The following is a 16,543-nucleotide window of genomic DNA, read 5'->3' on the forward strand; positions in this document are numbered from 1 at the left end:
TTATACCTATGTCATAAAAAAACATTTTTCTGTTTTTTTATGACATAATTTACAGTGATATATAGAAAGGCACTAAAGACAGCAACATAAGAGATTTAAAGCCAAAGAAAACTAACAAGTCAAAACCAAAGAGAAGGGAAAAGGAGAAGTAAATACTCTTATATAACTCTTATTTCCAGAATGAGCTTGTTCCTCTTGTCTTATCTTGTCCATCATTATTAAACACACTCGTCTCCACCCTGCAGTTGTCTGACTCTCCTGAGATGAGTGATGTTGCCAGACCACCTGCTGCTCCCTCATCACATCATTCTCCTGTGATAAACACTCTAAAGGCCAACGTAGGTTCTGTTTACGACAGACTTAAAGGTTTCTTAATGATCCCTGACCACACACAAAGTACAGGTGCCCCCCTTACTTTAATTTTCCTATTCTACATGCTGACTTGCTTTGTATATTCCTGTTGACAGACCTACATAGACTGTAAACATGTACACCGCCTCTCTCATTCAGCTGCTTTCATCTCTATTCATGTCTCTCCACCTGCTGGTCTGAGAGGAGCAGATTGACATATCAGATAGCATCCAGGTGGACTATATAAGATCAGCACAGTGTAGTTTGTGAAGCTGACTTATTGAAGAAAACTCAGAATACATTGCTGACTGTGATCAAATACAGCTCGGTCTGTTCATTTCCCCTTTGCTGGTTTTCTGAGACTAAAGACCTCAATGTGTAAGGGACTTTCCTACCTGCCCTCCTCATGCCTGGAGAAGTAAGTTATTCAACAGGGTCGTCATGTTTTGTGCGTGAACAAGTTATTCTGTAGTTTGCAGAACCCGGTGTGATTTCTGTGATCTGTCTTTCAGGGCCAAGGGGATGCGGGTGAAGTTAAGCCACCTTGCTGAGACTCACCACAAGCACAAGTAAACCTGCTGAACCCTGTGTTTCAAATGAGTAGTAAGTCCACTCACAGTGAGGCTGAGCTTTGACTGTTCCTGTCTCTCTTCTCAGGCTTCAGGATGGAAAAACTATTCAGGACCTGGAAACTCTGCTAAACAACAGAAGTAAGATACACTTTTCCCTTTATTTATTCATTTTTTAATCGCTTCTGAAATCAGTTCATTGTTTGAACAGTGCACGCTCCAGGCCTTTTGACACGTCACAGTAGGAGAAACAGAGGTGTAAATAAAAAACTGAATGAAGGTAACACCTCTGCTTTTTGCTGCTACTAGGCATTAGTCACAGTGTCTGCTGGGAATAATGCCCAGTGATAGACTTTTTCTTTTATTGAAAATTTCTTCTGTATGCAAGTATGAAAAAAGTATGCAGAAAAGACACCCGTTGTTACGTTTGCACAGCAGGTGAACACCTTACACTATTTATTGTCTTTGTCCACAATACAAACCCTGACCCTCAACACTAACACTTTTCACACGTTTTTTAATTCATCTCGTTTGCTCCCTCTGGCTCTTTCATTCATTCATCTCTCTTATAGGTGGCCTGCTGGCATTTCGTGGGTTCCTGCGATCAGAGTTCAGTGAGGAGAACCTTGCGTTCTGGCTGGCCTGCGAGGACTACGAGATTTCACCTTCAAACCTGCACAAGACCAAGGCCAGCCTTATCTACAGCCAGTTTATCAACCCTGATGCCCCTCAGGAGGTTGGTGGAGAGGAGAATGTGATATAAGAAGACAGCAAAGCAATCAGATTGATGGATGACAGTAGACTAATATTCAAGAGCTTCTTTTAATAATCTGGATTTTGCCCTCTAGGTAAACCTGGACGCTGAGACCCGTGAGGCTCTGTTGAGTGTGATGGACTCTCCATGTGCTGACATGTTCAAGACGGCACAGCAGAGGATCTTCAGCCTGATGGCTAAAGACTCCTTCCCTCGCTTCCTGCGCTCCCATCACTGCATGGAGGCCATTAAGGCTTTCTAAACACACACTGTTTATTGCCACAAACCTGCTTTAGAAATACGTGCTGATGGAACTGTACTGCTGGACATGTTGACTGTATTTTATCATTTATTTTAACAACTAGCTGCTTGTTTTGTGATTGTCTTTCATACAGTAGTGATGTCATTGTGCTCTGTACACAGGATACATGCTGTTAGTGTTATGACACTGAGTTGTAGGGGTAGTTAAAACTCTAACATAGAAACCTCATGATTATGAAGCCTAAAGGCAGCTTCACAGCACCTCTGGACTACGTAAGCTTCAAGGGACATTTGCAAAGGATTTAAATAAATACCTCACAAAGGAGAACTCATGACCTTTAATGTCTTTTTTTTTTTTTTTTTTTTACATACATATACTGTATATAAGGGTTCTATGCTTTCCTATAGAAGCTTACCAAACTTATTTTGGTACAAGCTAAGAGCCAATATTGACATTTAATCAGTTTAAAGGTGCTATTTTTAAGTTTCGGAAATTGCTTGGCAGGTAAAGGAATGAAGTCCCCCCCTCAGAACATGACATTCTCAAAACAATTTTACCAAATTCTACAAGAAAGCAAAGAATTTGTCACTGGCAGTCTACAATGAGGCTGTCTGCGGGGTGCAGTCTGAGCTCACCAAAACATGAGAAAGCTGATGTTTTATTCTAAAATGATTCACCTTCTGAAGCCATTGCTGGACCTGCTGACAGAAAATGCCCAACTCCTTTCCAAACATCTGTCTGAAAATAAAATTCCTGGGGGATATCTGTGGAAGACTTCTCAAAAAAAAACAAACAAGACTTTACTCCAAATACTCCATTCAAATATACAGCATTTACAAAAACCGTGAATTCAAATATCAAATGAAAAGTGTATAAGGATTAACAGATGATATAACCCTGATCAGAAAAAATCTGAAATTTCTCACATTTGATCTTTACTGTCTTTGCCTCTTAAATTTGAACAATTAAAAAACTGGTTTTGACAGACCTGATGAATGCAATTCTAGTCAAGTCTGGATAAAGAGTCTGCATGTGATCTAGATGGATTCATTCATCCATGCTGTATTTCCAGATGATAATCCCACCCTGCTCACAACAGACTGTTCCAACACCATTAAATACTGACAGAGAGGATCAACGATGGCTGGAATCTACGTTTGCAAAACGTGCTGAGCAAAACTTCAAAGGATTCCTGACAGTGACCGGAGCAAGAGTCGTATTTTAGCTGAATGCTGAAATTTAACTTTTTCTGCTGTAATGGTAACATCTTCACAGACCCTGCTCCTTACAGGTGAACATTCTCACATAGTGAGCTGATTCAACATGTTCAGCAGCCATGATTCCCATCCTGATCTTAAATGAACATGTTCACAAGAATGGCTCAGATTATTTCTACGTCTGTCGTCAGATGAAACATTTGGGAACAGGATTGGATGTCGTTTGAAATTAAATGTAGCTCACTGACGCTTCAACTCAGTCCTCTGTACTGTAACACCATCAGAGTCAGGTCTGTAGGTGTGTGGGGCGTGTATCTGGTCCTATTTGGAGCTGGTTCCTGGCCGGGCTGCTCCTGGGTTGCCTTTACCTTCAGCCCCTTTAACCACACTCAGAGGCTTGTGGAGGGAGGAGCTGGCCTTCTGCGTCACCTCCTGTTCAATCTTGTTCCTGATGGCCACTTCTAAACCCTTCAGGGTACAGCAGCATTAAAGTTAGAGTTAAGTAATCAGTCAAGCTCACTGATGTGTTCATTGTTAAATTCAGACAGAAAGAGCTAAGCAGAGACAAACTGTAATTGTCCCACTGTCACTGTTCTGAAACCTGCTCTCACCTTCTTCAGTTTCTGTTGCTGAACCACTTGAGCCTTCTTAGGTGCGATGATCCGCCCTTTACAAAGGAAAGAAAGTTTATTACTTTATTGATCCATCAAACTGGGGAACTTAGATATTCTCTGCATGTTACCCACACCAAGTGAACAAAACACACACACAATATCATTATCACATTTTCAATTTACTATTACCAGCTGCTCATCAAATGAACTGATAAACACACACTGTGGAAGTCGGCCTGTCTTAAATCAGACCTCAAATGTCATTTGTTACACTGTGCAATACACTGAATGGTAAACTACGACCAGACCTCAGTCCCTGGTCAGGTACTGTCTCTGTGCACCACATGAACAGTTCTAAGGTTCATCAGAGCATTTCGTGCTCTGTAAGTTGTGCTCATCGTTAACTGTGTCTTTGCTGAGATAAATTTCAGGTAACATATTGCTGAGACGTTTGCTTTTACAACAGCATCTAGCATTTTTTTTTCACCTGAATGACATCAAACATAACACAACCACAACTAATCCTAGCTTCATGAGGCTTTGATTCATTGTCGAGCATGTTTATATCAGTGAGTGTAGACTAAATACAGAACATTATAACCTCCATGAAGGTCTTCTTTGCTTCTGTATCAGCGCATGTTTGAGGGGCGGGCAACAGGTCTTGCATAAACACTTTATTCCAATTAAACATCGCCATAATATCAAACATAATTCTAGCAAAGACCGGAATGTTTCCAAATCAAATATCCCAGCATGTCAGTTTAAAGAGACTCGAGTCGCTTCAACAACGTGCTCATCTGTTTCCATGTAGCTCACATGTCGATGCTGCTCGACTAAAAATAGTTTCTACGACTTTTCAGCAACACAGAGAACAATAAGTAAAACGTTAGAGTCGTACCCCCTTTCTTTGGTCCTTTCTGTTTATTTTGATTGTGTTTCTTGGAGGCTCCTGGCCGCTGAGCTTTAAACTTCTGTGATCCTTGAGCCATTTTCGTTAACCGGAAATAAACGGAGCGCTTCTTCTTCTTCTGCTTTTCATTAAAGACACGTGGTTTCCATCCTCGTTTATTGTATTACCGCCACCTACCGTTTTTAACATAAGCATTCAATGTATTTGCCACAAACAAAAACAACTCTTTTCACCGTGGTTTTATTCTTTTTACTGTATTGATGTGAAAGAGAAATCTCTTAATTCATGACTGCACTTTACAGCATTATATTCATATACATATATATAAAAAAAATCCAGTTTTGAACTATTTCCACATGTTACAAAATTAAACCCAAATCAAGTGATTATCAATAACAACAATAACAGACTTGCACTTAAAGAGGCCATCTGAACAACACTCCTTCCATGGCATTTGCAGGCCATACTATTCATTTGATAACACACAAGCACCTGCTTTGATTACTCAAATCAATGTGGAAATCACATGGCAAGCAGCGCTGAATTTTGGCACCTGATTATTAGGCATGTGTCGGGCTTCTCAGTGGGACGTCGGTGGAACAGCTTTTTAAACACAGCACTATATTACTGCTGCTTCAAAACCACGGTGTAAAAACATAGCATAATGCAGAAGCAATTCAACACACGAGCCTGAACGTAGGCTACTTTGGCAAACTAAAAGCACCGTCACAAATTATTTGTCACTTTGGGTTCAAGATACAAACATCAGTGAGTTGTGGAGAATTTGAATCCAGATTTTTTTTTTCTGCAATCTGCTCTGCTGCAGCCTGGCACATTAAGTGCTTATGTTCATGCATTTCAGTGTCTGAGTCCGTGTAGGCAGACGGAGAGGTAGTGTGTATGGTTGAGGAGGCCTCCCCAGTGTGGTGTACTAATGGCCTAGTCACTAGGAATCACAATGTCATGAAATAAACCAACAAACCACAGCCAAACAGTTATAATCATGATGTACAGACAATCGATAATCTTGTACTTCTTAAAGATTTAGAAAGAAATAATGTGCGGCTGGACTGACGGCCACAAAGTTGCTACATATGTCAGGAACATCATCTAACATTGCCCCCAAACGTGTGATGTTTTAAACTGTACAAAATAACAAAAGAAAATAAATTCAAATACACAAGTGTCTTTTATGCTCGTGTGTGACCTACCAGCATCTTTGTGAGTTGAGGTTTGATGGGTGGGACAAAGGAGAAACAAGGAGGGATGAAGAAGAAGGTGACAGTGAAGGAAGAAGTGAGCTTATATTACAGCATTTTAAAGATATGGACAATGACACAATGGATACTGCAATTATTATCATTGACATCAAGCTTTTTTTTGGGGTGGGGGGTGTTTTCTCTGGACCTCTCAGTGGTCCTGTAAAGTAGAAAGGTGGGTCTGTGTGTTTACCACATTTTTTAAATGAATGACGAGAATAATAAAGTCAACAAGTCAACAACAGATCAGAGAAGTGGTGGTAGGAATGTAGACGGCCGTGTTAATGTGGCCAAACCTCTGACATCTGTTTCATCGAGCTCATGGAGAAATCCAAGCACAGAGGTCAGACAGTACATGCACATGTGTCTTAGTACCCCATATTTGAGCTTCATCTTGCCTCTGATCTACAAATACCAGCTTTAACAAACCAGAAATCCCAAAAGGAACTGTAGGGAGTGAGAGATGCATTGTGGGTAATGTAGGCACCAGCTTTTGACAAGGAAGAAGAATGTGTGGTTGAGACTGAGGATGAACACAGTTTGGTTTCTGGCTGTCTGAACTTCTCCATCTGATCACCAGTATCAAATAACAATTTGCAAATGATCATAAACCTGGATGTGGTGTGTTTACAGGTCACAGTAGTCCCAGGGTATTCCAGAAAAAACAACCAGAACTAGGATACCAGTGTGTATGTAAATGCACTGTCTGACATTTTCCCCAGATCTCTTTGAGCTTGATGAGATGGCGGTGTGTCTACATGATATTAATCGGGGTGGAGGAAGGACTGAGGGTCTGATGTCTCAGTGAGCTGTACTGGTGCTGCACCTGTAAGGCTGTGAGCAGTGTGGGCCCTGGGACATTCAGTACAGCGAGTAGGTGTGTCCTGTACAGGTCGAGATATCTTGGACTTTTCTATGAGGCCTGTTTAAAAAAAAAAAATGCATTGTAGGATCATTGGCCAGGTAATATGACTGCAGGAATTCAGCACACACCTTTCACACACATACACAAAAAAAAACCTGTGTGTATGACGCGGGAACCTGAACACAGGTTCAATTAAAAATTCGTAACAGTCTACTGCGTATGGGTAAATACAATGTCAGTGTCAGGTTTTAAAACTGGGTGTGGCAATGTTATTCTTCAACTAGAGAGTCAATGAAGGTGCATGAAGAGGGTTAATTATTTTTTGATTCATCGGGTAATAATTTAGTGTATGAAATTTCCCAGAGGTCAAGTTGACATCTCCAAATATTTGCATTATAGTGATAAAAGAGAAAAGTCGCAAATATTCACATTTCTGAATTTGGAGGCCATGAATGTTTTCTTTAAAAAACAATCATGAAAGTCATAACTACTGCTAACTATTTTTGTGTTTCAACTCTAGATGAATCTGATAAAGGTCAACATTATGGGATTTGTCTCCCTTTTATCTCTGTTTTTAATCCTGATCTGCCATCGTCAGGATGAAAACAAGACAAACTCAGGGCTGACAGGGCTAGAAATGGCTGCCTTAACTATGGAGAAAGACTAGTGTGGAGGGCTAGAAGTCAGTCTGGAGTAAAACATCATTGCAGTAATGAGAAGGAATCAATCCAAATGGTCAAAACACATTCTGAAGTGAGCACAAAGGCAAGAAGTGACTGAGTGTCTGAAGTCTGGCCTGATCACAGCCCCTGACTAAAGCAAGTCAATCTGAGGTGAACATTACATTCTGGTTGTTGGTGGCATCAAGCCATGTATTGTTTCCAGATGCAGTCACAGAGTTTTCTGCACAGGGACACTTCAGTGTGGAAAACACCCCACCAGTCTTAAAGGAATAGTTTACCACAGCATAAAGACATGAAGTTATCTACTGCTCACTGCTCAAGTTTCTGATGAAGTCTGAGAGACCACATTCACAACATTTTTTGCCTCATATTTCCCTGTCAGACTGATTTTTTAAAAATATGTATTAGGTAAGAAAGATGTTATACCAACGCTGTAGATCTTTTAAACTGATTAACTGATTTTTTTTTTTGGTCACTTGGGGATGGCAAAACAAACTGTAAACAGATGATATGGTAAACTTGTTACCAAACAGTTGCTTATTTACACATCCTGTGGACACAGACAACATAAACAGTTAGTCAGAGTAATGTTTGTGTCCAACTGACAGTTGTAGGTCCAATATTTACTTCCCCAAGGCTCCAGTGGGAAACATCTGTCTCTTTAACTGATTCCTGTGCCACTATGCTCACCAGGTAACAGTTAATTTTCCTTGTCTGCTTTTTGGTTGATGACAGTGGAAAGAATGAACCAAGACAGTAAGATTGCAGGATGTAAAACCAAAACAATGAACTGAAAGAAGCTAAAACACTCTCTGAACACTAAACACTCTCTCTGTGGGCTCGTCCCTATGAGCAACACTGTAAAAACAGATTAATGGAGCTTTTAGGTAGAACATTTAGCTTTTATTATATTGTTTTGAAGCTGCTCTTGTTGAACGCACCCTTTGGTGGCAAAAGAAGAAGAATAACAAGCTATATTGGTATTTCGTGGTTGTACAAACATTAGTGAATTCTTGATTGACGTGCAAGTGAGCAGATAACCAAACTTTCATTTTGGGGTGAACTATTCCTTTAATAATGATGCTTGTATTACAGAAATACAACAACATTAGAGACTTCTCAGCTCACAGCAAAAGCTGTTCCGGCAAGAATTACACCATTCCTTTTTTATAGATTTTTCATTCTTACAGAGCGTCCTGTGCAGTATAGTGAATATCAGTATGGTACATACATATTTATATATGTATGTACAAACATATTATGACAATACAAGTGTGGTACGATATGGTGGAACTGGAAATAACAAAAGAGAAACGAGGAGTGAGGTATAAATACATCCAGGTATTATCGTAGGCTTCAGCTGACTAACGAGGACCGATCGACAGATTCTACTTGTTCAAAATTTTGCTGCAAAGGGTAAAAAGTATGAGTGAAATAGGATTTCTTTTTATAGCTCTACGAATTTCTGGTTGTGAAAATCTACAAGCTATAAATTTGGATTATTCATCTACAAAAGGTTTCAACACAGAACAAAAGAAATGAAATGTTAATATAACATTTTTTGATGTCAAATTTAATGTTAAATAACCACACATTTGGTTAAAATAGCAGTAACTTTAACTAGCACAGGTTATTTTTCTACATATGTACACACTACCAGCAAGGATATGTATATTTACACAAGTGGGTAGCAGCATTTTAGAAACCATGGCTAATCAAAATCACTACTCTGAAAAATCAGTCATGCCTTAGCCTTTGTGGGGTTTTTTTTGTTTGTAGTTGAAGAAACCCTGAAAAAATACCTCAGTAATGACTCATAAAAACAGATTTGCCAAATAGAATTTAAAGAACAGAGTCCAGCTTATTTGTTGTCGCAGAAGCCATTAGAAGGACAAAGAGGAGGAAAGAGAGAATGAAGGACAGGATGGAAAATGTGGTAAAAGGTGAAATGGAGAGGCTACAAAAAAAAAAAACAGACATAAAAGAAAGGGGAGACCGCACATGTGTGTCTGCTTGACTCCCTGCAGTGAATTTGTGTGCGTTTGTGTGTGAGTGAGAAAGAGACTGAAGAACATTTTTTTCTTCTGTGTGCACCACTGACATGAAACTGTGACTGTGCGTTTATCAAAATAAAATTAAAAGCCATGACTGTGCATGTGAGTGTGTGTGTGTGTGTTTGTGTTCTGTGGTGAGATGATGAGTGTCTGATGTTAAGGTGCAGTGGTGCACACAGACCAGCAGGAGGGGCTGAGTCGCTCTAGAGGGCAGTGAGGCGACCGGTAAGAGCTGCCTGGAGCTCAGAGGGGAGGAAGACTCCCAGCTCTGTGATGATGCCTCCTGTGATGAGCTGGTGAGGGGTCACGTCGAACGCCGGGTTCCACACCTCGATACCTGCAGGAAACGGTCAAGAAAGAGTGAGATGGCAGGGAATTTAAAGAATAAAGCTGCCGGTGCTGTCGTCTGTATCCCTTCACTGACACCACCATTTATTACACCTATTACATTTAGCTGTTCCAACTTCTCTGCTCACTCGCTAACTATTTTTCCACACACTCTCAATGTGGTATTCATGTGTTACAGCTGATTTATATTCAAATATCTTTTTTTTAATTAGTTAAGCTACTCCACAAACTTTCCAAATACCTCCCACGCACCGCTGAAGTTCCCCCTGCTTGGGAATCACTGCTCTAGATTTTTCTTACTGTCAACACAACAATCCCATTAAAGACCAAAGAAAACAATGTGTTTGTCATAGGTTTATCATATATAAAATATGTTTATATACTGTACTGAACACCACAATCTGAGTGATTTCTGTTCTCAGATTAGTCTAATTCATTTTAGAACCATCAATAGTTAAAACTGAATGAATCTTCGGTTCACTGCTGAGTGCATGTGCAACTGAGTTAGTAGCTGTTAGTTGTTGCAAAGGTACGGGCTACCAAGTGCAATAACATGGCTTTTTTGGAGAAGAAGTTGGTCTCTGGAACAGATGAATTAGATAAATCGGGCTTTGGCTACACAGGCAATATTTTGGTCCAACGTCCACAGTTGGATTCCCATTCGGGGGGACTGTTGCATCTCTCTCTACACTGTTCACTGACAAATAAAGGCAAAATTCCAAAAAGAAATCTTTAAAAAGCAAAACAGTACTTTTAAATGCCATTTAGAGGAAGGAGCAGGGAAGAGTGTGAGGGGAAAGTTTAAGGGAAAGAAAATGTAATGTACAAGCACACGTCCTCCTCTCCTCCTCTCCAGGGGCCAGCGTGCTCATTAAATGAGGGTGCTTTAATTACTGTGATGTCACTGAACACCTCTCTGCTCTGGCAACGTAATTATACATCAAATGACTCAATTCAGCTCTCACAAACTCACCTAAAAACACACACACACACACACACACACACACACACACACACACACACACACACACACACACACACACACACACACACACACACACACACACACACACACACACACACAGTGTCCACTCTTACAGCCTCAGACTTTGAGCTGTAACATCCCTGGGTTGAATGTTGCCTGAGACCTTTGTGACCTGTCATTCCACATCTCTCTGTCCCCTCATCTCATCTCATTTCAATTCTCTACTGTCACTGTCTAATAAAGCCATGAAATACCTCTTCCTCAAAAAACACAAAATAAATTCAAGCCCCCAGGACAAGTTTACAAGCACATAGCAGAAAGGACTTTTGGAAATCGGAGCCTCACACTTTTATTTACCACAAAAACGTCTCTGTACAGGTAACGTGATTTTACTTTAAGTGCTGTTCATTCCTCATACAGCATTTAGAGCCCTTGCTCCCTCTTTCCCTCATGCACTAACACTGCATGTAACATCTTAAATTAAAGTTTGTGAAGGTTCAGTGCTTTAAGGCCTAGGGCAGACACTGGAAACAGGCCACGTTCATCTCTCCAAGGCTGATGTTTTCTCCCGCTGTCAATCCTCTACTGTACTCATTATTATTATTTTTTAAGTATTTGCATCTGTGTTCTGGTCAATTTATATTTTTAAAACTTTTCCATCCCAGTTTTAAACGCCACTAACATCCCACACTTCTTACCCGGGGCAGCAATGGGGACTCCGTTTATACTGGTGAGCTCCTCAGGGGGGCGGACTTCAATGATGATATCCCTTCCACTCTCCAGGCTCAAGTCACATGACGTGCTGGGTGCGGCCACATAGAAGGGAATCCCATGGTGCTTAGCGGCGATAGCCAGTTGGTACGTGCCCACCTTGTTGGCCGTGTCACCGTTGGCAACCACCCTGTCTGCACCCACCACCACGGCTGAGAGGGAGAGCACGCCACAAGGAAAGTGTTGAGAAGAAAAAAGTTTGAATGAAATACGGACAAAGAGAAAACTTGAAGATGAAAACGGACAAACACACACCTGTGATGTCCATTTCTCTCATGGTGAGGGCTGCCATGCTGTCTGTAATTAGTGTAGCGGGGATTCCCTCTGCTACCGCCTCATACGCCGTCAGCCTGGAACCCTGGTTGTACGGTCTCGTCTCTGTGCAGTAGACACGCTTCAGCCTGCCCAGCGCATGCAGGCTTCGCACCACGCCTACACACAAACAGAGCCATTATTACAGTTACAGTGCCATGAATATTTTAACAATCACCCTCTTTTCTCATTCACACCCACGGCTCCGGTCTTACCCAGTGCAGTCCCGTATCCAGCTGTGGCCAGCGAGCCGGTGTTGCAGTGTGTGAGGATGGTCACGGAGTCCCTCGGGACGCCAGACAGGATGTGCTGAGCGCCATAGTTACCAATCTTCCTGTTGTCATTGACGTCACGCTCCAGCATGTCTTCGATCCAGGCAATTACACTGTAGGAGGGGGGCCACGAGAAGTGGGAAATGAAAACAGGCCCCGTCTGCCACTGTGGACACAGTGTGTCCGTCAAGTCTACCGTTACAATATGGCTGCATGTTTCTGTTTGTCCTGACTTCCCTTCATCTAACAGACATTCTCTTTCTCTGCTTTCCCTCCTCTAATCCATGATCTTAATGTCAGGTTTTTCCTCATGTTATCCTGCGTTTGTAACCTCGTAGAGAGAGTCAGCACTTTCTCAATCATGTGTCTCATAAATTAGACACAACACTGCTGGAGATTTGCCTCCACACTTCAACTCACGCCAAGTTTCAAGGACCAAAAAAAAAAAAAAAAAACCATCCAAGTGTCCCAGCTCTGTGATTCACCCCACTGCTTCAGTTTCATTCTTAAGCCCAAGCTCTGCTTAGTTATAGCAGGTGAAGCTTAAATGCCCCGCTAATGTAACAGCCTGTAGCACATTACAGCTTCAGAGTGAAATATCAGTAACTCAGAACAGTTAACATGACCCATCCATTCATTACCCAGCACAACATTTACCCACTATGATACGGGGAAAGGGAGTTCCTAATAGGTTCAACTACCCAAAACTAGAATAGATCCAACTTTTACTTTCGCCACACTGATTCTGATCCTTCAGCTCGAGGTATCAGCTGATATTAAATCCCACTCCGACAGCAGTGCTGTATTTTTCCCTAATTCAAACTTACATGAATCACCGTGACGGGTGACGTGAGAGCACCCCATCAATGACCCAATGACTGTAACTGACACCAGGAGCACTAACTTTTATAATGATATTGACACAGAAGCTGTATTTTATGTGGATCAGTCACATCTGGCTGACAACCAGTCTGATTAATGAGGTCAGCGTCAGAGCCAATACCAATACATCGTATGGGATCGGTGCATCTCAGTCCACCTATTCTCCAATAAAAACCAGCACAAACATCTGTCCTGAACCTTCACATATGTTCTTCTGTTCTTTCCTGTTCGTCTGCATGTGCAGCTCTAAACTACAGTCCTGCTGAGCAGCTGAATACTGTAGAAATAACACTGCTCGGGGTGCTTCTATGGCACACTGACGATTAATCTGCAATGATGCATGTAGTCTACAGGCTTCCCAATTTTCACTTTATAGGTGATCTGATAACTTTCACAACTTTTTTTTTTCTTCCAGGACGACACCTGCAGCTGGTGTTAAGCGAGGAAGTGCTATGGCAGCAGCTAATGGCACATAGGAAAAGCACAAGTTTAGATTATTTCAATTCACAGAACCGGTTTTTACTGATAAGACTCACTACACTGCGAGCGACTGATAAACAGATTGTTTGTAGATGGAGTGTCTGTTGGCATTAATGGTGCCCTGTGGAGTTTTCTTGAAAACAAACAAGTTTCTGTTTACATGCAGTGTATCCTTGAGGTCTAACAAATGTTTTTCCAATGCAAATGCAGTTCCTCCATTTTAAAACATCTGCAAAGCAGTTTTTTTTAAGTTTGGAGCTTGCATTGTTTACATCTTTGTGTACTTGCTAACAGTCTTCTTCTTCTCTGCCTTTGCTGGAGCATTCGGCGTGTGACTGCTGTCGGTAGATCAGGGGAATAGTGTGAAACCATTGGCAAGAATTTGTGTTACATCACTCATGAGTCCTTTGTTTCCTGTGCGTATCCGTTGTTTACACACAAAACACAGGGACCCATTCATAAAAAAAATACTCCAATAGTGTCTTCAGTGATCATAAAGTCCACAGAGCACCTTTAAAAAGTATATTTAGTAGAGAATGTCCAAAATGAGGACTTTGTACTCAGAAAGAAAGAAAATCTGCAGTATGTTAAAAGGACCACCTGTTTGACATCACCCCTCTGGTAATTTAGTTAAATACAAACACATATAGGGACGTGCACCATGGAAATTCAATCCACTTTATCAAATTACCACAAATCAATTGATAAACAGTGAACATGGAGCCGTATGGGGGCCCCTGTGCAGTCCCCCTGGTTGGTAATCCAGCTCTGCAGCTGAGGCTCTCACGTCCCTCCAACCAACTCACCTTTCTCTGAGCTGCTCCGAGTTCTTCTCCATGCTCTCGTTCTCGGCAAACTCCATCAGCTCGCGGGCGGCGCGCCCCATGTTGACAGCGGTGGGCCTGGCTGAGGTCAGGTGACACAGAGACTCCCTGATGAAGGTCACAGGGTCATCACCACCAGCGCCTGCCCGCAGCTCCACAGCCAGGCTGAGGCAGCCGACAATGGCGATGGCCGGGGCGCCACGCACCTGAAGGAGGAGGAGAAGGGACAGGACGGTTATGATCACATCGTGGTCCTCCTCTTTTGGTTTCTATGCCAACTTCTTAACAGCTCTCTCCAGTTTTCATGAGGATAATTAATCTATTTCCGTGACAGGGTTTTAAGTGGGTGATCACAGAGCCAAAAGTTGTCAGGACAGCTTTGACTGAAATGACATAATCTCCGTATTGGAGTCATTCCACTCTCTACCATTAGACTCCATTATTCTCATGACATCACCCCTCTGCTTATGGCACATTCCTTCACTCTGCCACACACACACACACACACACACACACACACACACACACACACACACACACACAGGATCAAACGTGTGTGTAACTGGGTTGACAAAGGAGTGAGTATCTGCTCAGCTCCAATGAAAGAACATCTGAAAATGTTTCCCAGCTTTTCCCCCAGAACTTGAACAACACGCAACCATCTGAGCACCTCAGTGTGTCAGAGCTTCAGCTATGGAGAAACAAATGAAGTGGAGGTGTCACTGAGTGCAGCACAAGACCAAAACGCGAACAAAAACCCCAGCAAAGGTCATTAATAATTCATCAATAATCTCTCCCAAAGAAAGAGGAGGAGGAGGAGGAGGGGGGCATATTTCATGGGTTGGTGGCTGTGTGCACATACCTAGTTTGTTGCGCTTGCACATGATAATGTGAAAACTGATAAATAAAGGCTTTTTTTTGGAGGGGGGTAGTTAATCGGGGGGTTTATGGGTAGCTGCCGGGTGCTGCAGGTGCATCCAAAACTAAAATACAGGCCGACAGCGGGAGCACGACGGGGAGCATATGGCAACACATGCGTGCAGCGGTGGGAGCACAAAAGACCCGACAAGAAAAGGAGAAAAAAAAATACATGCACGACGGGAGGAATACATGCACATGCAGCAGGCATGCAGAGCAGGCTGGGGAGTGGGTGAAAGCTCCGAGTGAGGAGAGGGAGGGGGAGGGAGGGAGGGAGGGAAAAGAGCTCCGTACCTTCATGGACTTGATGGCCTCGTAAGCGTCCTGCACCGAGCGGATCTCATCGTAAGCGGTCTGGTGTGGCAGCAGCAGCTGGTTGAGGATCTGCAGAGACCCGGCCCGGTAGCGGATCGCTTCCAGCGTCATGGCCGAAAAACGAGGCGGGATAGTGGGGGAAAATAACACGGATGGACCGGTTGCGGGCGGGTGCGCGCACACGCACTCACTCACTCACTTTCTCTCTCTCTCTCTGTCACACACACACGCACACACACACACACTTTCACATCCACTCTCTCTCTCTCTCTCTCTCTCTCTCTCTCTCTCTTGCTCTGTGATCGGATACACGCTGAAGTGACCGCGGCCTGGCTGTCGGCAGTCCCGGGAGCCGTCGCAAAGAGAAGAAGAAGAAGAGTGTGGCAGCGGGAGGAGGAGGAGGAGCGGGTGGACAAAAAAAGAGGAGAAGGTCTGCTGTGTTGTATGAGAGGATAATGAGGGAGAGGAGGGCTGGAAACCTTCACACACACTGACAGACAAGCGGGGAAGCAGACACGGAAACACGTGTTCACCGAAGCAGGAAGCCCTCGCCTCGGTGTCCACGCCCACCAAAGTCTCGCGGGTTGTCCAATTTTATCAAGACTGAAGACTCGCTCCTTCTGCGGCTTCGCACCATCCCCCCCTCACATCTTTCCCCTCTTTTGTCAGGGGAAATTTCACATTCAAATACGTTATTAGCATAACACCAAAGCCCCAAGCTTCCCCCCAACAACAGCAAACACTGTCTGCAGAAAGATGTCTATTTATGTCTCATCTGTTTGAACCCCTGACTCTGGCTTTGCTTCCTCCCATATGCCCCACTGCTGTATGTGTACATTAAGTCTTGGTAATTTCAAAGTCAACCAGTATTTTCCCCTTCAAACATTTATTTTTTCTT

At 42.7% G+C, this 16,543-nt stretch overlaps 3 protein-coding genes across 3 annotated transcripts; 1 reads left to right on the plus strand and 2 right to left on the minus strand.

Moving 5' to 3' along the window:
- Window positions 1–611: 611 nt before the first annotated feature.
- Window positions 612–2,237, plus strand: si:ch211-196h16.12 (regulator of G-protein signaling 5). Its single transcript, XM_041037030.1, has 5 exons — window positions 612–769; window positions 864–920; window positions 1,009–1,061; window positions 1,493–1,656; window positions 1,769–2,237. The coding sequence occupies exons 1-5, from the start codon at window positions 726–728 to the stop codon at window positions 1,934–1,936; spliced, it is 486 nt and encodes a 161-aa protein (XP_040892964.1). The 5' UTR covers window positions 612–725; the 3' UTR covers window positions 1,937–2,237.
- A 482-nt stretch (window positions 2,238–2,719) lies between these two features.
- On the minus strand, window positions 2,720–4,788 carry c4h19orf53 (chromosome 4 C19orf53 homolog). The gene is made up of 3 exons (XM_041037031.1): window positions 4,666–4,788; window positions 3,765–3,820; window positions 2,720–3,621 (listed from the first exon to the last, which is right to left on the minus strand). Exons 1-3 carry the CDS (start codon window positions 4,754–4,756, stop codon window positions 3,475–3,477), a joined length of 294 nt encoding a protein of 97 aa, XP_040892965.1. The 5' UTR covers window positions 4,757–4,788; the 3' UTR covers window positions 2,720–3,474.
- A 157-nt stretch (window positions 4,789–4,945) lies between these two features.
- mri1 (methylthioribose-1-phosphate isomerase 1) lies at window positions 4,946–16,161 on the minus strand. The gene is made up of 6 exons (XM_041037188.1): window positions 15,625–16,161; window positions 14,395–14,618; window positions 12,170–12,339; window positions 11,898–12,074; window positions 11,570–11,794; window positions 4,946–9,875 (listed from the first exon to the last, which is right to left on the minus strand). The coding sequence occupies exons 1-6, from the start codon at window positions 15,754–15,756 to the stop codon at window positions 9,742–9,744; spliced, it is 1,062 nt and encodes a 353-aa protein (XP_040893122.1). The 5' UTR covers window positions 15,757–16,161; the 3' UTR covers window positions 4,946–9,741.
- Window positions 16,162–16,543: the final 382 nt, after the last annotated feature.

Source organism: Toxotes jaculatrix, chromosome 4, assembly GCF_017976425.1.
Source record: "Toxotes jaculatrix isolate fToxJac2 chromosome 4, fToxJac2.pri, whole genome shotgun sequence".
NCBI classification, from domain to species: domain Eukaryota; kingdom Metazoa; phylum Chordata; class Actinopteri; family Toxotidae; genus Toxotes; species Toxotes jaculatrix.

Bases quoted from the DNA above. Each gene is read 5' to 3' on its own strand.
- si:ch211-196h16.12 (XM_041037030.1), top strand. From the start codon at position 726: ATGTGTAAGGGACTTTCCTACCTGCCCTCCTCATGCCTGGAGAA. The intron at 1,062-1,492 runs GTAAGATACACT...TCTCTCTTATAG, and splicing joins AACTCTGCTAAACAACAGAA to GTGGCCTGCTGGCATTTCGT. The intron at 1,657-1,768 runs GTTGGTGGAGAG...TTTGCCCTCTAG, and splicing joins ACCCTGATGCCCCTCAGGAG to GTAAACCTGGACGCTGAGAC.
- c4h19orf53 (XM_041037031.1), bottom strand. From the start codon at position 4,756: ATGGCTCAAGGATCACAGAAGTTTAAAGCTCAGCGGCCAGGAGCCTCC. The intron at 3,821-4,665 runs GTACGACTCTAA...TCCTTTGTAAAG, and splicing joins GAAAGGACCAAAGAAAGGGG to GGCGGATCATCGCACCTAAG. The intron at 3,622-3,764 runs GTGAGAGCAGGT...TGTACCCTGAAG, and splicing joins AGCAACAGAAACTGAAGAAG to GGTTTAGAAGTGGCCATCAG.
- mri1 (XM_041037188.1), bottom strand. From the start codon at position 15,756: ATGACGCTGGAAGCGATCCGCTACCGGGCCGGGTCTCTGCAGATCCTC. The intron at 14,619-15,624 runs GTACGGAGCTCT...CTCCTCCTTCAG, and splicing joins AGGCCATCAAGTCCATGAAG to GTGCGTGGCGCCCCGGCCAT. The intron at 11,795-11,897 runs GTGTGTGTTTGT...TCTCCCTCTCAG, and splicing joins GAGAGAAATGGACATCACAG to CCGTGGTGGTGGGTGCAGAC.